The sequence below is a fragment of the Rhinolophus ferrumequinum genome, chromosome X (genome assembly GCF_004115265.2).
Source record: "Rhinolophus ferrumequinum isolate MPI-CBG mRhiFer1 chromosome X, mRhiFer1_v1.p, whole genome shotgun sequence".
Classification (NCBI taxonomy): domain Eukaryota; kingdom Metazoa; phylum Chordata; class Mammalia; order Chiroptera; family Rhinolophidae; genus Rhinolophus; species Rhinolophus ferrumequinum.
In genome coordinates this window covers 26131807-26154097 of record NC_046284.1, presented here as the reverse complement: position 1 = coordinate 26154097, position 22291 = coordinate 26131807, and the positions used below count along the sequence as shown (strand labels likewise).

General features: G+C 40.1%; 1 protein-coding gene across 2 annotated transcripts in view; it reads right to left on the bottom strand.

The window, feature by feature from the left end:
* ZDHHC9 (zinc finger DHHC-type palmitoyltransferase 9) overlaps positions 1–22291 on the bottom strand; it is a 48832-nt gene that overhangs the window by 2043 nt on the left and 24498 nt on the right. For both annotated transcript variants that reach the window (XM_033116961.1, XM_033116972.1), the window contains 6 exons: positions 15229–15387; positions 9327–9464; positions 8334–8382; positions 7441–7543; positions 6565–6668; positions 6072–6168 (listed from right to left, as the gene is read on the bottom strand). In XM_033116961.1, coding sequence (XP_032972852.1) covers positions 6072–6168; positions 6565–6668; positions 7441–7543; positions 8334–8382; positions 9327–9464; positions 15229–15387 — 650 coding nt within the window. The remainder of the gene's footprint in view (positions 1–6071; positions 6169–6564; positions 6669–7440; positions 7544–8333; positions 8383–9326; positions 9465–15228; positions 15388–22291) is intronic.

The following is a 22291-nucleotide window of genomic DNA, read 5'->3' as shown; positions in this document are numbered from 1 at the left end:
GATATGCTTCCATTATTATTCATGATAATAATAATTGGACAACAAATAATTACACAGGCCCCTCTCATTTACAACAGAATGTTATAACGTACTTGTCTAACAAGGTCTGATCCAGTGGTCCTCAGTCTTGTTTCTGCTCTAACACGCAGCTCACTAGAATAGTGAAAAACCTTCACAAAACCTCTTTCTAAACCAAAGAGGGTGGGGTGGCAAAATTTGGGGGTGATATATGTCTCCAGAGTAATTCTAAAATACCACTCTTCCCCACATTCAACTGAGAATCAATAACCTAAATTGTTATGATTTAAGACCAGATTCATCAGAAAAGTGATATTCAAAATGATAATAATATATAAAAATAGTTTTGCTGTACTTCAAAAAAGAAAATTCAAAATTTAGGAAAGGCAAAGAAAAGAGCAATTATCTACCTTACAAAAAGCATTCACTTAAAGGTAGGATTCATTTACAATAACTTCAAAAAGAACAAAATAGTTATGAATAAATGTAACAAAAGAAGTGTAAAACTTATCCTCTGAACACTAAAAACATTGTTGAAAGAAAGTAAATAAGACCTAAATAAATGAAAAGACAACCTATGTTAATGGCTTGGAAGACTTAATTTTCTTAGGATGGCTATACTCCACAAATTGATCCATAGATCCGATGTGATCCCCACCAAAATTAAAGCTGACTTCTTTGCAAAAATTAAGAAACTGATTCTAAGTTTCATGTGGAAATTCAAGGGACCAAGAATATCCATAACAATTAAATAAATAAATAATATTGTTGGAGGACTCACACTTCCAAATTTCAAAACTTACTACAACACCATAGATACAAAGACAGTACAGCACTGGCATAAGAATAGACCTATCGATCAACAGAATAGAAACAAACTCTCACATTTATGGTCTATTGATTTTTGACAAGGGTGCCAAGACAATTCAAAGGAGAAAGAAGAGTCTTTTAACAAATGGTGCTGAGACAACTGGATAGCCACATGCAAAAGAAAGAATTTGGACCCCCTACTACACCATATATAAAATTTAACTGAAAATGGATTGAAGACCTAAATGTAAGAGCTAAAACTATAAAACTATTAGAAGAAAACAGAGGCATAAATTTTTACAACCTTGGATTAGGCAATGGTCTCTTAGATCTGACCACAAAAGCACAGCCACAACAATAAAAAAGACAAATTGGACTACATCAAAATTTAAACCTTTTAAAGGGCACCATAAAAAAAGGGAAAAGATGATTCACAGAATGGGAGAAAATATTTGCAAATCATATAAGGGTCTTGTATATAAAATATATAAAGAATTCTTACAACTCAACAATAAAAAATTGACAAAGGATCTTAACAGACACTTCTCCAAAGAAGATATATATATGACCAATATGCTTATGAAAAGATGTTCAACATCATTAGTAGTCATCAGAGAAATGCAAGTTAAAACCACAATGACTTAAAAAACCCACAATGATTACAACTAAACAACAGAACAATCATCATTAAGAATCACTTGAAGTCTAGCTGAACGGAAGTCCTATAACTAAGGATATATAGAAGAATCCACGTTGAGCCTGGCAGGAAGGATGGAGATGTGAAACGGGCTGGTCCCCACACCCACTTATGGCTGTTAAAAATCAGGAGGGATATCTCGGCTGCAGAGGTCCCCCCTGAGGAGTGAGGGGTCCCAGTCCCACACCAGGTTCCCCAGCTCAGGGTTCCACTGCCAGGAAGAGAAGTCCCCACAACTTGTAGCTGTGAAAACCAGAGGAAATTGTGACTGAGTGAGACAGAGGGCTGCTAGAGTCTCAGGCATTCCTCTTAAAGGGCCTGCACACGGACTTACTCACTGATAGACTCACTCATTCTGAGCTCCAACTCTGGGGCAGCACCTTGAAAGGCACCAGGGACATATAGGGAGGAACTGAATCATCTGGCTTCAGGATGAGGGCTGGAAAGGCAGCTTTCTCCCAGACAGAAGTGCTAGCAGATGCCATTGTTTCTTTGTTGAGCCCTCCCCTCTCCCAGCATGCAGACAAAGGGAGCCACCACATCTGAGTCTTCATCAACCTGCCTAAAACTGTTGGCCCCACCCTGGTGATTCCCTGAGACCCCACCCCACACAACTTTCTAGCCCACCCAAGTCACTTCTAGTTGCTTTTCCATACAAATAGCCTGATTTGGTTCATGCTGTGGACCTTCCAAAAATCTCTCAAAGGTTCACAACCCCCAAATAAGCAGCATCTGGCCTCGGAATGCCCTCTACCTCTTGCTGAACATCCCCAAGTCTGGCACCGGTGGCAGCCAGCCTCAATTTGCAGCTTAGCCTTTCCCAGGCACCTCCAAGCATAATGTGGGTGGAAGACATCTGCAAATCTGCCCCAGGAAGGGCACAGGCAGCAATTGAACTTGGCCTAGGGCAGGGCCCCTCCCAGGAGGCCCCAGGGCTAAGGCCAGCACACCCAGTGACCGGCTTCCAACTGTGCTGGAGCACCTCCTGGCTCCCTCTACAGATGTCACACCCAAACAGCAGATTGGGCACACCAGAGCCCTGCTAAAGTGAATCCCACTCTGTAGGGTCAGCCCCTGCACAACAGCTCCTCCACTGCAGTCACGGCCAGTCCTCATAACCAATTAGCCTGACGGTCAGTCCCTCCCATTGACGAACAAAAAGTAACCAAGGCTCAACCACAACAGTAGAGTACACACAACCCACAAAAGGGACACACCTGGAGCACCCACCCAGGTGACAAAGGAGACTGTACCACTAGGCCCCACAGGACACCTATTACATAAGGCCACTCTCCTATAACTGGGAGATACAGCAGCTCTACCGAATAGATAGAAACAAACACAAGGAGGTAGCCAAAATGGGGAGACAAAGAAACATGCCCCAAATGAAATAACAGAAAAAGTTCCAGAGAAAGAACTAAATAATATGGAGACAAGCAATCTACCAGATGCAGAGTTCACAACACTGGTTATAAGGATGCTCAATGATCTCAAAGAGCACTTCAACAACAAGATAGGAAACAACAAAACGGATATAGAAAACATAACAAAAAAAGTCAGAAATGAAGACTAAAATAACTGAAATGAAGAATAGATTAGAGAGAACCAATAGTAGATTAGATGAAGCAGATGAAGCAGCAAGTTAGAAGATAAGGGAGCAGAAAACACCCAATCAGGATAGCAAAAAAAGAAAAAAGAATCCAAAAAAATCAGGATAGTTTAAGGGGCCTCTGGGATAATATCAAGCATACCAACATTCACATTATTGGGGTGCCAGACAGAAAAGAGAGAGAGCAAGGAATTGAAAACCTATTTGAAGAAATAATCACAGAAAACTTCCCTAACTTGGCAAAGGAAATAGACATAAAAGCCCAGGAAGCACAGATAGTCCCAAACAAGATCAACCCAAAGAGGCCCACACCAAGACACATCATAATTAAAATGCCAAAGGTTAAAGACAAAGAGAGAATTTTAAAAGCAGCAAGAGAAAAACAGTTACTTACAAGGGAGCTCCCTTAAGACTGTCAGCTGATTTCTCAACAGAAACTATGCAGGCCAGAAGAGACTGGCATGAAATATTCCAAATGATGACAAGCAAGGACCTATAACCAAGATTACTCTAGCCAGCAAAGCTATCATTTAGAATCAAAGGACAGATAAAAGCCTCCCAGACAAGAAAATGCTAAAAGAGTTCATCACCACCAAACCACTATTACAAGAAATGTTAACGAACTTCTTTAAGAAGATGGGGGGGAAAAGAGATCAGAAATATCAATAATAAAATTGCAATAACTATGTATCTATCAGCATTTACTTTAAATATAAATGGCTTAAATGTTCCAATCAACAGACATAGAATGGCTGAATGGATAAGAAAACAAGACCCTTACATATGCTGCCTACAAGAGACTCGCTTCAGATCAAAAGGCACACAGAGACTAAAAGCAAAGGGATGGAAAGAGATATTTCATGAAAATGGAAATGAAAAAATAAAGTTGGGTTAGTAATACTTATACCAGACAAATCGAATTTTAAAACAAAGGCTATAACAAGAGACAAAGAAGGAACCAGCAATTCCACTTCTGGGTATTTACCCAGAGAAACCCAAAACACTAGTTCAAAGGGACACATGTATCCACATGTTCACTGCAGCATTATTTACAATAGCCAAGATATGGAGGCAACCTGGGTGTCCGTCAGTGGATGAATGGATAAAGAGTTGGTACATGTATACAATGGAATATGGAATATTATTCAGCCATAAAAAAGTAATGAAATCTTTGAAACCTATGTAATTTTACTAACCATTGTCACCCCAATAAATTTTAATAAAAAAAAAAAAGAATGAAATCTTGCCATCTGCAACATGGATGGACCTAGAGGGTATTATGCTGAGTGGAGCAAGTCAGACAAAGAAAGACAAAAGCCATATGATTTCACTTATTGTTGAATGTAAAGAACAAAACAGATAAACAAACAAAACAGAAAAAAAACATAGATAAAGAAAAAAAACTGATGGTTGCTGGATGGATAGGAGGTTGGGGGAATGGGTGAAAATGGTGAAGGAGGTAAGAAGTACCAATTGATAGTTACAAAATACTCACAGGGATGTAAAATACAGCATAGGGAATATAGTCAATAATATTGTAATAACTATGTATAGTGCCAGGTGGGTACCAGGCTAATCGGTGGGGTCGGGGGGAGGGGAAATCACTTCCTAAATTATATAAATGTCTAATCACTATGTTATACACCTGAAACTAATATAATATTGTATGTCAACTGTAATTGAAAAATTAAAAAACATATATATTAAAAAAACACAATGAGAAACCACTTCACACCCACTAGAATGGCTAGAATCAAAATGTCAGATAATAAGTGACGCCGAGGATATGGCAAAATTTGAACCTTCATACACTACTGGTGGGGAAGAAAAATGGTGTAGCTGCACCACTTTGGAAAACAGTCCAGCAGTTCCTCAAAAGGCATATAAGTCCATGCAAAAACTTGTACATGAATATTTATAGCAGCATTATTCATAGTAACCAAAAGGTGGAAACAACCCAAATATCCACTGATTGATGAATGGATAAATAAAATGTGGTCTATTCATACAATGGAATATTATTTGGCCATATAAAAGAATGAAGTACTGCTGCTACATGCCACAACATGGATGAACCTTGAAAATATTATGCTAAATGAAAGAAGCTAGTCACAAAAGACCACATATTGTATGATTCCATTTATATGACGTGTATAGATGAGGCAAATCTATAGTGAAAGAAAGTAAATTACTAGTTGCCAAGGGATGGGGCTGGGGGAACTGATGGGAAAAGGTGAGTAACTGCTAAAGGGTACAGACTTTTTTGCAGGGGATAATGAAATGATTTAAAATTGATTATTGGGATGCTTGAACAACTCTGTAAATACACTACAATCTAGTGAATCATACATTTTAAACAGGGATTTTATGGTATGTGAATTATATTTCAATAAAGCTATTACAAAAAAAAGAAATTTCAGATAATAAAATTTTAAGAACAGACTTTGTAAAGTATATCTTGAGCCGGACAGCTGGGAGACATCTGCATATTCCAGTGGAATATTCCAGAGGAAGCTTCTTTCTACCAAGGTAATCACACCACTAACTCCAACCCACTCCCCAACCCCTATCTTTGCTCCCATAGCATTTTATGCTTCCCTCATCAAGGCACTTTGCATGACATCAAGCTATAGCCTGTTTTCTGGTCTCTTGTCCCTATCAGACAACGAACTCCTTGAGAGCAGGGACATCATTTGCCTTGTTCATTGGCATATCCCACACCTAGTACAGTGGCTGGTGCAAAATGTCAAAGAAATGACTAGATCTTAATCTACCTCAAGGACACAAAGATCTGTGGCCATGTCAGGGCAGAAGCAGAGACAGGGAAGCTGGAGAGATTGGACATGAAATTGCATAATTTTATCTCTAAAGCATAAATTTAGCCTACATCCTCTATCATCAACTCAGCCTTCAAGTCTTAAAGTCAGGAACACTTACTGGGCTCTGTGGCAAGAGGCTGCTACTGGTCTCTTGAGTACTGGGAGGTCGACTTCCACTTTCCTCCAGTGGCAAAATACCCCTTCGATCCAGGACACTGAAGAAGATAAGACAGTTAATAAAGCACTTTACATTCACCCTTCCACCCACCCACCCACTCACTGAATCTTGCTGTGTGTACTGGAAAACATAAACCTGTCCTTTGGCAGTCTAGCCTGATCCTAGCACATGCCTCCTGTCTTCCATTCACTTTGTCTTCCACAAACCAGGGAATACTTCATTAACCAGGGAACAAACAAATGAAATAAGAATGAAAGGTCATCCCTTCAACAAGCCTGTGGTCTATGGTCCATGTAGCACCAAGGGACAATCCCTGGGAAGACCTATTTGACACCAAGAGGCCACATTCAGAAGAAGGCATCAGACTAGGTAACAGGATCAGGTTGAGTTGCTCATCCCAAGAATCCCAGGCACCTTCTAGTCCCCTGAGTACCTGGGAGGCAAGGGGCCACAAAGCACTTCACAGCAGTTCTTCACAATGTTGCCATGGCTGTAGGGATTCTGGACACGATTCTTCCCTGTCCATGAGCCTTTGATCTGCAAAAATAAAAGCTAAGGCTTACTTTAAAGATTATGTTGAAGATGAAAAAATTCTGGAGATGGATGGTGATGATGGTTGCACAACAACATGAATGTACGTAATGCCATTGAATTATACTTACAAAATGGTTAACACAGTACATTTTATATAATGTGTATCTTACCACAATAGGAAAAAAAAAACTACATGCATAGCCATGGAAAAATGTTCATAGTAGAGTGAAAAAGGCCGATAACGGAATGATATGTATTATTTTCACTTAAAAACACAAAATATATAGTCACATAAACAAAGGTGGGAACAAGTCTAAAGTCTAGAAGAGAATATATATCATACCATTAACAATGATGATGTTTAGGAGGTAAAGTTACAGGGACTTATTTACTATTTTTTGTTCATCTGTATTTTCTGATTTTCTACAATGAACGTGGATTAAGTGATAACTTTTAAAAAGCAAGAATTTATTCAGTGCATCTGTCCCTGTCCATTCCAAATCCAGAGGTATCAACTAGCCTTTAAAGACCTACGAACAGCTAAAGACCGTGTACCCACCCAACCATTCAACCTCTTCCTAATTCTCTACAGGCATTCAGCTCCAAACAAAGCTGTCTGCTTTCTCTTTCACACATCAGATTTAACAATCTCCCACACCAGGTTTCTGCCTGCCTCGACCTCCCAGGCCCTGGACACTCAGTTCTCTAGCAGGTAATGAGAGAACAGGCTTTTGGGTGAAGAATATGTGATCAGAAGAAGGGAAAGTTGACTCACGTCTTCATTGGTTGTCTGGTTGAGAGCCACGAGGAAAGTGTGAAATCCAGTCAGTCCCACGACGGACCAGAGAGTGAAGAAGCAAATGAGTACTTCTAGAACAGTGAGGTGATGTTAAGGAATGTTGAAGATGCCACATCAGGGGGCTTGATGCCTCAGCTCATACTCATGGCACCAATCACATCATCTTTACCTCTTGGAACATATATCACAAATGGCCAAGTATCCACATATAACAACAGACGAATTCTAAACTCGCTGAGCATATCCCTTATGACAGGTAAAGGACTCCTGTTTGTTCACTATTAGGAGCTCTCTAATATCTCTAGTGTATCTAATTATCTGTTTATGCATCACTAGTTCTTTGAAGAGGACACTTAGGAGGGGGCCAAAGTTAAACAATGTTGGCCATCACTGTCAATGGAAAATACATCAAAAAATAAACTTTACAAATGAAAAATTGGTGGGAAAAACAGGATGTGGTTTATATAAATCCCATCTGAATCTCCTTTTCAGAAATGCACCTGGTGTTCAAAATAAGCCTTAGCCTTAACAGGAAAGTGGAACTTCCAGCAAATGACTTAAGAGATGTATTGAGGCAAAGATAGCCCACTAAAAGAGGCAGGGCTGAGCATAGGATCAGAATGCCTTAGGAGGGAGACAGTAGAGGATAGGGTATAGGAAAGAGCTCCCTTTACATACTGGCCACCTTCCATTCTGGTTGCTACCACTAAGACTAGATTTTCTTCTTTTTTCTTTTTTTTTTCTTTCTTATTTTAGACTTTGGCACTCTGACATCTGAGAAATGAGATGATGCAAAAACTGCAGAGAAAAAGCATGCTGGAAAATAATTTAAGAGGGATTCACAGGGACATACTGCCAGGGGAGGATATGTTCCAGGAGTTTCTTTCAACGTCTCTAGGAAGCCAATTTTCAAAGATTCTGTGAAATTGTGAGGGGGAGTAAAGAGAAAAATTAGTGACTTTAGTAAAAAATGCACACTTATCTTAGTACTTACTCACTTCCTTTCCTCCCTATCCCTTGTTATGAGCTGGCATGAAATAAGCCCTCACTCAGACAAGGGACTCTCACCTCCAAGCCAGTAGTTTCCTGACCAAAGGGTTCACATCTCCAGTGTGGGACCCAGCACTGGACTAGGGAGTCAGGCAGAAGCCAAGCATTTGCCTCCCTTCCCCATTCCCTAGCCCCCAACTATGGGCATGGAGAGGGATACTCATTCACAGATGAAAAAAATCAGAAATATCTAAGAAAAATCCTCTCTCCTCATCAATCCATGCCCTCTCTTGTTCAAAATCCTGAGAACTCATCTCTTCCCAGAAAGCTGTCTTGATTAAGACCACTCCTTTAACTCCACATCCCATCCTCCCTTATTTGTTATCTGTTGATGTGTGTGTGTGTGTGTGTGCGCGCGCGCATACACATGGGTGTGTATTTTCTATCTCCCAAAGTAAACCACGAGCTACTAAAAGGCATTTCTCTAGTATAACCCCTTCTACCACCTGGCACAGGGTAGGTCTTACAAAGCAGAAGAAGGGAGGATACAGACAGCCAAAATACATCCCCAACCTTTGTGATCACCTCAGAAATGCCCAGTACTCTGGATACAAACCAGTTATTATGGCCCCAGTCCCCAGCAGAAGGCCAGTGAAAAGGCCAACACACTTAGTAAATACTGATTGATGTGACCTGAGGTTTGGAGCCCTGCTCAAGATCAGACAGTAGTGCTCATTTCTAACTGGTCCTAAGGTGCCTTCGCAATGGTAAAGTCCCGCCAGGAAACCCAACTATTCCCCTAAGTTGTCCTCAAGTCCTCTTCCAACCTGCCCCCCACAACTCCAAAAACAGGCACTGCCCTGCATACTCACTGAGGGCCACATAGACGATGTTGAAGGCGAAGACATAGATGGTGAGGAGGGAGAGAGAAAGGATGAAGAGGTAGAAGTAGCGGTAGTTCCTCTTTCCAACACAATTCCCCACCCAGGGGCAGTGATGGTCGAAGCGCTCTGTGGAAGAAAGACAGAGTCTAGTGCCAAAGCCTCCAAAACCCAGTGCAACCCCACCATCCACATAATAACTAATTCAAAGACCCCAGGATCATTGCCTATTTCAATTGTAAAAAAATGGTGCCTGTTTTTCACAATGTTTTCATAGCCATCTCATTTGATCCCCACAATCACCCTGGAAGTTGAGCAAAAGAAGATATTCTTTTTCCCATTTTACAGATAAGGCACTGAGGGGTTGAGTGATCTGTTTCACTACCAGTTAACAGCAGAAACCTTGCTTTTCCAAAGAAAAATCTTAGTAGGTGGGCCTACGAAGTTGAGAAAGAATGAATAGATGAAAATTGCCAAGGAAATTTTCAACCATGAGTAATGTGGTTTTTCTTAACCTCCAGTTAGTAAAAGACTATAAAACTACAATACTTAAAATGGTGTGGCATAGCTCAATGGAATGGAAAGTGCCCAGAAACAGACTCTACAATATATTATAAGAACTTATTGTCTAATAAAGGCAGCATTACAAAACTAGTAGGAAAAGGAAGTATTTGTCCATAAACAACTCTGAAACAACTGTCTATTTGGTTAAAGTTAGATTACTTGGTTAAAGTTAGATTGGCTATTTGGTTAAAGAAAATAAAGTTAGATTTTTTTTTCCCCTCACACTATCAAAATTAATTCCAGATGAATTATAGAGTTAAATGGAAAAACAAAGTGAAACCATAAAATAACCATAAATAATAGATGGACACTTATCCCCCATATAGAGAAGGACTTTCTGAACATAAAAGTAATGGGGGAGAACACAGATCGGGGGCGGACGGGTGGCTCTGTTGGTAAGAGTGCGAGCTCTGGGCTAGGGGGCTGTTGGTTGGATTCCCACATGGGCCAGTGAGCTGCACCCTCCACAACTAGAATGAAGTCAATGAGCTGCCGCGCAGCTCCCGGGTGGCCAGATGGCTCAGTTGGTTGGAGCGCAGGCTCTCAACCACAAGGTTGCCGGTTCAACTCCTTGACTCCTGGACTCCCACAAGCGATGGTGGGCTCCGCCCCCCGCAACTAAGATTGAACACGGCACCTTGAGCTGAGCTGCTGCTGAGCTCCCAGATGGCTCAGTTGGTTGGAGCACGTCCTCTCAACCACAAGGTTGCCGGCAACTAACAACGGCAACTGGACCTGGAGCTGAGCTGCGCCCTCCACACCTAAGATTGAAAGGACAACAACTTGACTTGGAAAAAGTCCCAGAAGTACACACTGTTCCCCAGTAAAGTCCTGTTCCCCTTCCCCAATAAAAAAATCTTTAAAAAAAAAACCACAGATGACAAAAATAGATTTGATTCCATAAACTTTAAAAATATTTTACATATGTTAAAAATACTATAAAGAAAATTAAAAAGAAAGAAAAACACAACAGGAATGTGTGTAAATTTTGTACCTTAGTAAATGGGAAGTCCTTACAAATCAATAACAAAATACTCCTTCAAGAAAATAGTCAAAAGGCCAAAAACAGTTAATAAATACCAGATAAATATATATTTAAATGTTCTCATATTCACTAATAATTCTGTGCAACACTAGTACAACAATAAGATACTTTTTGCCTCTCAAAATAAGAACATGAAAAATAATATCCAATGCCAGTAAAGAGGGTAAAATGGACACTCTAATATACTGTTTGTGGGAGTATAAACTGAGAGAACCAGTCTGGAAAGCAAATTAGCAGTATGTAGCAAGAGCCTTAATAATGCTCATGGCTCTTTAGCAGAATAAATTCATTTTCAGTAATTTCTCATAAGGAAATAGAGATATGCCCAGAAATTTAAGTTCAATAATTTTTATTAAATTTTTGTTGTGGTAAAATATATGTAACATACAATTTGCTGTTTTAACCATATTTTAAGTGTACAATTAAGTGGCATTAAATACATTCACAATGTTGTGCAACCATCACCACTACCTATTTCCAAAAACTTTCACCACCCCCAAAGAGAAACTGTACCCATTAAACAGTAACTCTCCATTTTCCCCTTCTCCCAGCCCTTGGTAACCTCTAATTTTCTTTCTATCTTTATGAATTCACCTACTTTAGGTATTTCATATAAGAGGAATCGTACAATATTCCTCGTACAATACAATATTTGTATCTGGCTTCTTTCAGTTAGCATTATGTTTTCAAAGTTCATCTATGTTGCAGCATGTATCAATACCTAATTCCTCCTCAAGGCTGAATAATGTTCCATTGTATGGATATACCACATTTTGTTTATCCATTCATCTATTGATGGACACTTGGGTTGTGAACAATGTTATGGACACTGATGTACAAAAATGTTTGAATCTCTCTCTGTTTTCAATTCTCTTTGGTATTATTATGAACAGAATTTTCACCCCAAAATTTATATGTTGAAGCCCTAACCCTCAACGTGACTATATTTGGAGATAGGGCTTCTAAGGAGGTAACTAAGGTTAAATGAGGCCGTAAGGGTGGGGCCCTAATCCTATAAGACTGGTGTCCTCATAAGAAGAGGATGAGACACCAGGAGTGCACAAGCACAGAAAAAAAGGCCATGGAGGACACAGCAAGAAGGTGGCCACTTGCAAGCCAGAGAGAGAGGCCTCACCAGAAATCAACCCTGTCAACACCTTGATCTTGGACTTCTAAACTCCAGAACTGTGAGAAAATTAACTTCTATTATTTAAGCCACCTAGTCTGTGGTATTTTGTTATGGCAGCCCAAGCAGGATAATACAGGTATATACCCAGGAGTGGAATTGCTGAGTCATATGATAATTCTGTGCTGAACTTTTTGAGGAACTGCCAAACTGTTTTCCACAGTGGCTGAACCATTTTACATCCCCACCAGAAATGTATGAAGGTTCTAATTTCACCACATCCATAAATTTAATAATTTTGATTGCAGTATTATAATAATGAATAAAATGGAATCGTGAATAAGATCTGATAGGAGACTGCCTAAATAAACTAGAGTATAGCCAGATGATGGATTATGCAGTCGTTAAAATAATATATTCAAAAACATGTATTAAAGATGTATTAAAAATGCTCAGGATATAACGTTAAGTGAAAAAGGCAGGATTAAAAACTCATGTGTGATCTAATTTTGCAAACAAGAGTGAGACTGGAAGGAAATACAGCAAAATGGAGAGTGAGTTAGGGATTAAGTTTTACTTATTTACACTTTCTGTACTTCCCATGTTTTTTACAATGAACATACATTATTTTAATGAACAAAAAAAGTACAAACAATAAAATATATAATTTCTAAAGAACAATGAGCTGTGTAGTAATCAAAAAATAAGGCTGTAAGAATGGTACATCTCCCAGTTAAAGGGCTACAATTTATCTTTCCAGAAAAAGGAAAGAAGATGGAGAGAAAAATGACATGTTCAAGTCTTACTCTAAGAAAACCTGCCATATAAAAACATTGGAAATGCAGATTTATACAAATACAGTTTACTGTATTTTAAATCACACTTTTTTTTCTGATAATACAAGCAATAAATGCTCATTATAGAAAATCTGAAAAATATATATTTTAAAGATTTTATTGGGGAAGGGGAACAGGACTTTATTGGGGAACAGTGTGTACTTCCAGGACTTTTTTCCAAGTCAAGTCGTTGTCCTTTCAATCTTAGTTGTGGAAGGTGTCGTTCAGCTTCAAATTGTTGTCCTTTCAGTCTTAGTTGTGGAGGGCGCAGCTCAACTCCAGGTTCCGTTGCTGTTGCTAGTTGTAGGAGGCGCAGCCCACCATCCCTTGCGGGAGTCGAGGAATCGAACTGGCAACCTTGTGGTTGAGAGGACGCACTCCAACCAACTGAGCCATCCGGGAGCTCAGCGGCAGCTCAGCTCAAGGTGCCGTGTTCAATTTTAGTTGCAGGGGGCACTGCCCACCATCCCTTGTGGGAGTCGAGGAATTGAACTGGCAACCTCGGTGGTTGAGAGCCTGCTGGCCCATGTGGGAATCGAACCGGCAGCCTTCGGAGTTAGGAGCATGGAGCTCTAACCGCCTGAGCCACTGGCCCGGCCGAAAAATATTTTTTTAAATGAAGGAAACAAAATCACTCAAAATCCCACAACCTATAAATAACAAACTATAAGCATTCTGGAGTATTTTCTTGCATATCTCATAAAAGAAGAAATATACAAACTTACATTTTTAAAATGTGTAACTGAAGTCACACTATACATGTAACTACCTTCTGTTTTATTTCATTTTGCTTTCTGGTATGAGGTTTTTCCATAAAAGTCTATTGTCCCACAATTTATTCGACCATTTATCTACCGGTGGACAATTAGGTTTATAAATTTTTATTATTATTATTATTATTATTATTATCCTGAGGTAAATATTTCCATACCTAAATCTTTTACCACATTCCTAATTATTTTCTTAGGATAAATCCCTAGAAAGGGAATCACTGGCATCAAAGGGTACGCATGTTTTAACGCTTTTATGAATCTTAGTAGGTTGCTTCCCAATTTTTTGTTTTCCAATTTGCCCTCCTACGCATGTAAGACTAAGCATTATCAGGTTCTCCTTGCTTATTTTCTAGATTTAAAAGATCCTGTTTTAATTTTTATTTCTTTGATTTTTAATAGGGATAAACTTTTTTCATGTTAACTAGCTAATTGTATTTCCTGTTTTATGAACTGTCTGAAGTGTCATTTCTACTGAAATGTTAGTGCTTCTTTTTAAAAAATGAATTTGTATTAGTTCTTTATATTTAAGAATATTAATAAGGAGAAGGAATTCCTATGAAAACCTTCACATCAGACCTTCTTGAAATATCAAGTTTCCTGGTTCATTTCACATCAGTTTCAATTTATAAAAATCCTATTTACATACAGCCTTTTACCATATAAAATAAGATACAGCTCAACCTTTGCCTAAAGTATTGACTAATAATAAGAAGAAAGCAATGTACTCAGGCCTGTTCCATGGCACATATAAAGAATGCTGGGAGTATGCCTATTGATACTATAAGGAATTGCATATATGCCTACCAATAGACATATTTACTCCCTGTTTCTGATCTTTCCCATGGCTCAGCACACACTAGGAAGTGATTACAATTAAGCCACATACATGCAAATAGAAGCACAGACCCCTGTATTATGCACACATATGCCCTCCATCCTTGCAGCAGCAGCAGAGAAAGAAGAAATAAGGGTTTTGGAATCAGACCTGTTCCAGCTTCATCTCTTACTCATTTTATGAACCTACACAAAGGTGCTTCCCTTGTGTCTTCATCTGTAAAATGGGGTAATGCCTATCTCATAGGGTTCTTACAGGTCATAAATGAGAGAAAGGGAAAGTACTTTGCACAGTGCCTAGTATATAGTAGGAACTCAACAAATGCTAGCAACTTGCTTTGGACCACTTCTTCTTACATAGCCCTTCCTTCCCCGATGCTGCCCTCCAGTGGACTAGGGTTCTCCTCCCACTATGTAAGGCAGATTCTACTTGAAACAGGTCTAGTAGAGGAAAATCTAGATTTGAAAAACAAGTCAATTATTTCCTCATTTACCAAAGAGGTGTTTGTGTGTGTGTGTTTTAATTTTAGACTGGAAGACATTTAAATTCCAATTTAATCTACAGAAGTACAGTTGATTTACAGTTGTTCAAAAGCTTATTTCCTATCTAAATCTATCTTCCCACTCCTACTGAGTTTTCCTGAGAAAAATCACCCTGACCCTCTCCTTCAACTCAGCCTTTTCCCCCAGACAAAGTCCTAGTGGTTTTACTTACCCACACAGTTGTCACAGATGCTGCAGTGGGAGGCGCGGGGAGGTCGGAAGATCTTGCATGTATAACAGTATTTCAGCTTCACAATCTGGTTGTTTATCTGGAAATTCTTGATACGAGGGGGTGGTCGCTGGCCCTGAGGCACGGTACCATTGGTAGCTTCTGTAGATCAGTAAAGACAGTTAACATCACTGCTTCCCATCATTTGAAGCCAAAAGTCTCACCACCTCTCCAAAACCAATGGGAGTAATCCCTAGGCCCACTGCCTTCAACAGACTAGCATTTCCAGACTAGACTCTCAACATCAGTGTCCCCCCAAAATTCCACTGAGTGCCATGCAATTCTTCTTTTGTACATATGAAAAAGTGCTTCTTCAAGTTTTTTTTAGATGATTACAAAGAAAAACAGTCATAAAAGAAGAAATAAAACTGGCCAAAAAACATATGAAATGAAAACATCCAACCTCAGTCATAATCAAAGAAATAAAAATTAACACAAAGATAACATTTCCACCTACATTAACAAATATTAAAAAGAATAAAAACACTCAGTGCTCACAAGGATGGGGAGTAGGCATTTTTATACATTACCAGTAAGCAATGTGGCAGTGGCTACCAAAATTTTAAATGTGCTTATTTTTTGACCCAGAAATTCTACTTTTAGGAACTTATCAAAATTACAAAGAGATGTACAAAACATGTTGACACAAGGATATTTGTCACAGAGTCCCTTTTAATGGTGAAAAACTGAAAATAACTTCAATGTCACAGTAGGAGGTTGGTTAAGTGAATTGTGATACATGCATAGGATGGAATATTACACAGCCATTTAAAATGTTTTAGACAAGCGAATGATGACAGGAAAATTTTCACAATATACTGAAAAATGAAAATGTATGCCAAAAAGCAACACGTATAAAAGGATATTACCTTGCAAAAATAAAATATATGCATGAAAAAAAGACTACTAATACTTAGAATCAGAAAAACGATTATTTTAAAATAAGAGTAATACATGCTTATTGTAAAAATTTTGGAAAAAGCAGAAAATATAAATAAGTAAAACCAAAAATCACTGACAGTCTCTCAACTCAAGGGTATTCATGCATTTTGGTGTATTTTCTTTTATCTTCTCTTAACACATAAACATTCATAATTTTTTAAAATTTGAGATATTATAAATACCACATTGTATCCTGTGTTTTTCACTTAAGATTATATAGTAAACATTTTTCCCATGCTTGTTAATTTTTTCTCAAAACGTTATTATTGGCAATATAATATTCCATCATATGCATGTACTATTATTTATTTAACCATTCCATATAGTTAGGCATTTCAGTTGGCTCTGGATATTTACTATTTAAATTATGCTGCATGCAAAAATTTAAAATATTACTGATAAAGCTAAATCCCCTTTGATCACCACCCCAATCCCAATCTCCTCCTCCTTTCTTCAAGAATATATACACGTGTTAAAATTAATTTTTGAAACATAAAAAAAGAAAAATATGTTGAAGTCTGAGCAGTAATATTTGAAGTTGCCAACATTAAAAGAGCTAGGCCTTATGCAGACTGGTGCAGACTTTATGGAAGGCAGTGTGGAGGTTCCTCAAAAAATTACGAATAGAATTACCATATGACCCAGCAATCCCTCTCCTGGGTATCTACCCAAAAACTGTGAAAACATTTATACTTAAAGACACGTATGCTCCAATGTTCATCGCAGCTTTGTTTACGGTGGCCAAGACATGGAAACAACCAAAATGCCCTTCGATAGATGAATGGATAAAGAAGTTGCGGTATATATACACAATGGAATACTATTCAGCGGTAAGAAAAGATGATATAGGAACATTTGTGACAACATGGATGGATCTTGAGAGTATGATGCTAAGCGAAATAAGTCAGACAGAAAAAGCAGAGAACCATATGATTTCACTGATATGTGGTATATAAACCAAAAACAACAAAAGAACAAGACAAACAAATGAGAAACAAGAATTCATAGACACAGACAATAGTTTAGTGGTTACCAGAGGGTAAGGGGAGTAGGGGGTGGGAGATGAGGGTAAAGGGGATCAAATATATGGTGATGGAAGGAGAACTGACTCTGGGTGGTAAACACACAATGGGATTTATAGATGATGTGATACAGAATTGTACACCTGAAATCTATGTAATTTTACTAACAATTGTCACCCCAATAAATTTAAAAAAAAAATAGCTGGGCCTATATTAAAAAGAAAAGAAAAAGAAAAAAAAAAGATGCACTAAAATTCCTTCTACAGTAATTCATTTAAATCTGTTTATTTCCATTAGCTAAACCCTGAGAGAATTGGAATTACTGGGTCAAAGAGTATGAACCTAAAGCCCATAATATTACTGCCAAACTGCTTCCCAGAGAGATTGTATAAATTTGCATGCCCGCCCATCTGCAGCATATGTGAGTGCCTGTCTTATTGCACGCTCGCTGTACAGAATAATTCTAAAAACAGAATATTCTTTTCAATTCACTTTGATTTTTAGACTACCTGCCTTATGGAATGTTTTTCCTTTTTTTTGCAGAGTAGGGTGAATGCTGTGAAATCAAACAATAGCAGTGTGTCAAAAGTCTTAAAACAATGGGGATGGCTATTCATTAGAGAATGATATGAGCACCAACATGCCACCTTAATATTTTTTTTCCATGTGCATTATATGAGGGCACCTGGGAGAGTTCATGGTTCATCCTCCCCATGAAGTGCTATGACACAAGGAAATCATCCATCTTCTTCTCTCTGTTCCCCCCACATACACACAGCATATGCAATACAGTAAGTCCTCACTTATTGTCATCAATAGATTCTGCAACGTTAAGCAGAATGATGTATAATGAAACCAAGTTTACCATAGGCTAATTGATATAAATAAGAGTTAAGTTCTTACGGCATCTCATCCACATTATAACAAAACTATGTTGAACAAAATGATGTTATCTGAGGACTTGCTATACAGGGCTGAATGCTAAGTGTAGGTTGACAAAAACTTGCCAGAATAAAAATAAACATATGTATGAACTCAAGAACATACTCTTCTATCAAGAGAAATATGCTAAATGCAGAGATCACAACATGACGGCTCAATCCTGGACCTCAGGCCCAGTGATCTGGCAAAACAGAGCTAACCTTGTTAACAATCTGCTGTGAGGTGCAAGAGACAAGTCAAGGCATTCCAGCTATGCCAACAAACCTCACTTCTGCTTTCTTCCCACTATTTCCATCCTCACCCCATCCCTAAGCAGTTCAAGCTCAGATGTGCACAAATCTATGTCCCCATAGACCAACTAAAACAGGCCAGAATTTTTCAAAAAGAAATTCACTAACAAGTGAATAGGAAACACAGCTAAAATAAAAGAAAAAAATACAAAAGTTTGGACACTTTCAAAGCACCCTAAAAGAGTATCAAATCAACAAGTTCTACACCTTAAAATTACACAGTGTTATACGTCAATTATATCTCAACAAAGCTGGAGGGGAAAAAAGAAATCAAGTGGAAATGGGAGGAAATATTTCACTGACAATACTATGCATATAAACATTAGGAATAAACTCAATATGAGAAGTACAGAAACTAGATAAAGAAAACTATAAAATTTTTATTAATGGGCATAAAATTCAATCTGAAAATATAGAAAGACATACTATCCTCTTGGATAGGTAGATAATAGTATAAAAATAACATGTAAATGTAAAGCAATACCTATTAGAATCCAAATAGATTTGTGTTTTTAATTAAATAATATTAAAATCCAAAAAAACAAACAAACACACACCCTAAAAGAATTAAAGGCGATCCAAGATGGTGGAGTAGATAAATGCTGTGCTTGCCTCCTCCCGTGACCACATTAAAATTACAAATAGGGGCGTTCCGATGGCTCAGTTCGTTAGAGCGCAAGCTCTGAATGAGGGTTGCCGGTTCAATTCCCACATGGGCCAGTGAGCTGCGCCCTCCACAAATAGATTGAAGGACAACTACTTGGAGCTGATGGGCCCTGGAGAAACACACTGTTCCCCAATATTCCCCAATAAAATATTTAAAAAATAAAATAAAATAAATAAAATTACAAATAAATTATGGAACAATCAACCTGGAGATACATCTGAAGTCTAGCTGAATAGAAGTTTTATAACTAAGGACATAAAGAAGCCACATCAAGACTGGCAGGAGGGGCAGAGACATGGAACAGACTTGCCCACACTTGTGTGTGGCAGTTGAGAATCGGAATGGATATCTCAGGCACAAAGGTCACCCCCAGAGGAGTGAGGGACTCTAGCCCCACACCAGGCTCCCCAGCCCTGAGTACAAAGCTAGGAAGAGGAGCCCCCAAATCTGCTGTGAAAAACAGTGGGTATTCTGATCTTTCTGCTGGGAAACAAGACTGTGGGAGACACAGACATCCGCTTAAAGGGCCCATGCACAAGTTCACTTGCTCACAGACACTCACCCTGGGCTCTGGCAGAGGGACAGTGACTCAGGAGGCATCAGAGACTCAGGAGAGAGAGAGACTGAGTTGTGTGGTTTCAGAGCAAGAACTGGAGGGGCAGTCACCATTTTCTCTGTGTAGAATGCTCCTCCCATGCAATGGGCAGGCAGGAGCCATCTTTCCTGTGTTACACACACACACACACACACACACACACACACACACACACACATGCGAGCGCCCAATTTTGAATCTGCATTGGCCTGGTGAACTCCGCTTGCTCTACCCACTCACTCCACCTTGGTGACTCCCTGGGACCCAGCCCCACCAAATTCGCTTAACACCTGAGGCACTGTCTCAGTGAGCAGCCAGCCCACTGCAGTAGCCACACTGTACTCTTTCTGGGGAAACACTCAGGAGTCCGTGGGAACCAGGCTGGTAGTAGCATCTGCTCTCAGTGTGCTCTGAGAATTTTGGTGAGTAGCCCCAGGCCCATCATTGGCACCAAACAAGAATCTACATTAATGTGGTGAAAACGTGTCCCTTCCTGGTGACTCCGTAACTCCCCAGAGCATCCAACTAGCATAACACAAAAGGCTCTAACAGCAGCTGAGGCTAAAGGGAGCTGGCAGGCAGCAGCAGGACTCGACGTGTCCTGGGCTTTGTGTGGAGCTACTCCAGGCCCAGAAATGGTGGCAGCCATCCTAGGTTTGAAACGTTGCCTCCAAAACATACCTCCAGGTCCAGCACAAGCAGCAACCAACCATGGATCACTTTGTAGCCACTATTCCCCAGTTGGTCAAAGACAGTGGGTGACCTGGGCCTGCACTGGAGCCCCTCCCAAAAGGCTCTTGAACCAACATACCTGGAGGACAGCATCAGACCACAGCAGAGTACCACCCAATTAGCCCCACAAGTGGCATGATCAAACGGTGGTCTCAACAAGCACCAGGGCACACTGGGGCAAATTCTGCTCTGTGCGTTAAGCCCACACACACAGCAGACTGTAAGCTGTGGGTGTGGCCAAACCCCACAGCCAGCCAGCCTAAGGGTCAATCCCACCCACTGATGTGCCAATAGCAATCAAGGCTCAACTATAATAGGACGCCATGTAAAACCCATACAAGGGACACTCCTGGAGCACCCAGTGCAGGTGACCACAGAGACTGTGCCACTGGGTCCCACAGTTCACCAACTACATAAGGCCACCCAGCCAAGCCTGGGAGACATAGGAGATGTACATAATACATGGAAACAAACACAAAGAGTCAGCCAAAATGGAGAAATAAAGAAATGTGTCCCAAATGAAAGAACAGGAGAAAAATCCTGAAAAAGAACTAAATGAGAGAGGGAAGTGACGTCATAGGAATGGCAGCAGCAAGGTGGTCTCCTTGAGTTCTCCTCGGAAATTACCACAAATTGAACATCTATAACCCATCAAAGGACTCTCTGCTCATCACACAGAACAGCTAAGAGACTCATACGAGGATTACTTGAAGGTGGACAAACTGAGCAAGCAGGGGAAGAGGGAAGGGAGCAGTGTGGAGATGCAGCCAGCATCCTGGCTGCTGAGACGCAGGGGGTCCCAGAACAGAACAGAGACCACAAGAGCCAGGAGGTGGACTCTTTCCCTGCATCTCATAGCTGATCTCTCCTGCTGAGAGAGCCCCATATCCAACTTTTCAGGCAGTAACCTCAGCTGAGACCTCCAGCTGGGACATAGGCAGGACAAAGGAAGTAAACACCATACCTGGGCCCCTCCCCCCACTCTCCCAATCCTACCCCCACCCTTCCAGAGACTCAAGCTGTCCCCTGAACTGAGGAGTAGTGTCAGATTACAGAGGAGCAGTAGTACTCAGGATCTGGGAAGACCTGGTTTGCAGCTGCTGTGACCCAGGGAAGAGGCTGGGAAGAGTGTGACACTGCTGGGCTGGGAGAGAAGACTCCTCCATCCCCAGCCTCCACACTTTCTGGCCTGCCTAGTGCAGGGCAATTACAACTGCAGAGACACACCTAGGGGTCAACAGCAGATGGCAGAGGCAGCTCTAGGCTTTCAGTAGCTCAGAAATCTCAAACCCTCCACACACACACACTCACACACACACACACACACATACACACACAGAAGAAGTGCCCGAAGACTCAGGAGACCTGGACACAGGGATGGCTGTGTTACTCTCAGTGCGCATATGTGCAGGCAAGAGCAGAAACTGCACTGCCTTTGTAAAAACTACCATCCATACCCCATAGCCCCACTTATCTAGAACTGCATTGCCAGTGTCACTCTGGGCACCAGGTGGCCGGCTCTGCCTGCACAAGACGCAGAGGACTCTTTGGTACAGCAAAGGACAACCTGGAGACTACTTGGTGGGCTTAAGCCAAGACTGGTGCTGCTTTTTTTGTTTTGTTGTGTTTTTGCATTTTTGATATTTTTGCCTGTGTTGAGTGTGGGTTATCGGTTGTTTCTACATGTGAGTGTACTTGGTTTTTTCTTTTGTTGCTGTTGTTGTTGTGCTTGGTGATTTGCTTTGTTCTGAAATTGCCCTACACCAGGGCCCAGCCTAAGAGGCACAAGATTCAATACAACCAGAGGCCAACTCCA